A 1,837-nucleotide genomic window follows, 5' to 3' on the forward strand; every position below is an offset into this window, starting at 1 on the left:
GGTGTAATTACACCGCACAGATAGTTCTTTGCTGGATTTTTCAGTGAGGAAGGACAGAGTGGGCTTTACAATAATGGCCGACTGGCTGCATGTGTCATAGATTTCATAACCTAACTTGATGCCAGGGAGGAGAGTCTGGTTTCCGTTGATTTCATCCACTGCGTATTTCATGGCTATTGCAAGTCCCAGTCCAAGATCATTTACTCTGTTGAGTCCCAAGTAGAAAAAAATAAAAAACTTTTTTAGTCAGGGTCAGTATACACAGTGATTTAGAATCTGAAATGTTAGATATAAAAATATATATTAGATTAAAAAACTTGATATAATGAGTATAAGGAAATGTGAAATTAATGCGATAGAGGTGGGAGATCATGTTATAAGAACAATAACAGTAGAATTGTGATCTTTGGAACAATTAAAATGAAGAAAAAATATCTATTATAGGAGGCAGCAAATGCATTGATGAGACGTAATATTATATCCAGTCGGAAGTAACTTAATAAAGTACAGAAGGAAATAAATGCAAAATATTAGTTATACAATACAACAATTTTTGGTTAAAACATAGTCAAAAGGAGTGTGCGGTTATCTGTAACGTACGAGGGGAAATTATTACACTAACAAAACATACGTTGTAGATAATATCAAATACTTGAATGAAAAGAAAATAATTTGGATTTAAAAAGTATATAAATACAATTAATCTATTGCATATAATGCACAACTAACAAAACTCATAACTGAGGAAGCACAAGGATTGTGGGAAATGATGGATACGGTAATGAATGTTTTTACAACACCTTTAAGTTAATTTATGTCCAGACATTTAAGTTGATTTTTCGGAAAGAAGAATGCTTGACATGAAATTATTATTATGTTTGTCATACCAAAGCAAGACAAGGACCATATTGAGTGCAGTACTTATTTCTATTTCTTATTTACTTAACACAAATAATGAACAGCAATCATAGCAGACATAAAAAAACAAACAAAAAAACCCACATTTATAAAATTATATACCGTGATACTAGTTTTGATCATTAAGTACCTGTGCTGTTTATAAGTCTGGGGAAACCTGCAGTCAGATAATGAAACATTTCTCCCATGCAAAACATTTTGAACTGAATTGTAATGTATCATCACCCAATGTAATGCATCCAGGTATTTCCTTACTTGGATTATTGAGCATACATAAAGACAAAACTTCACCAGTATTAATGAATAAGTTGAAAAACATAGCACTTTGCTACTGTTTTTTAAATAATTAATTTATAACCATGACAATTTAAGAAGAGAAAATATATTTCAATGGAAATGCACTCAAAAGTAATACATAAATAAAGCTGAGAAGAAAATTCCATTCAAGTGAAACACATTTGCTGACTTAAAACATGAAGAAGGATTTGTACATTTTATAACATAATGAATAAAGAAGCAATTCCACCCGGATTTATAACCAGATATCTTAGATATAGATTCTGATACTTTAATTCTTTAGCTAAAACAGGACTGGTAAGATTTTGGAAGATCTTCACTGAAATGGATTCCTTTGAAAATACTCCTACTTTTCCACTCCTGTTAAAAATAAAGATAGAATCTCAGTTTTTTAAAGAGTCCTTCATAACCATCCTTACCTGTCACAGGTTATCTGGTTTGGCTCTGTTATGTCACTGACGTTGCTGTTGAGGTCGTTAATGGGAAAGAGCCCGCCAAGCATAATGTCCCCAGGTAAACTGAAGAGGTTGGCAGAAATGTTGCTGAACCATTCAGGAAAACTCTCACTAAAGCTCACTCTAAAGAAACAGCACAAAACCAGTAGAGGTAAACATAAAGCCAT

The 1,837-nt window shown here is 32.4% G+C and overlaps 1 protein-coding gene across 1 annotated transcript in view; it reads right to left on the reverse strand.

The window, feature by feature from the left end:
* LOC102200899 (taste receptor type 1 member 3-like) overlaps positions 1 to 1,837 on the reverse strand; it is an 11,862-nt gene extending 10,025 nt beyond the window's left edge. The window contains exons 1-2 of the mRNA XM_005724757.1: positions 1,635 to 1,837; positions 10 to 205 (exon numbers count right to left, since the gene is read on the reverse strand). Of these exons, the coding sequence (XP_005724814.1) occupies positions 10 to 205; positions 1,635 to 1,837 (399 nt within the window). The remainder of the gene's footprint in view (positions 1 to 9; positions 206 to 1,634) is intronic.

Source organism: Pundamilia nyererei, unplaced genomic scaffold, assembly GCF_000239375.1.
Source record: "Pundamilia nyererei isolate P.nyererei 1_Seehausen unplaced genomic scaffold, PunNye1.0 scaffold00012, whole genome shotgun sequence".
Classification (NCBI taxonomy): Eukaryota; Metazoa; Chordata; class Actinopteri; order Cichliformes; family Cichlidae; genus Pundamilia; species Pundamilia nyererei.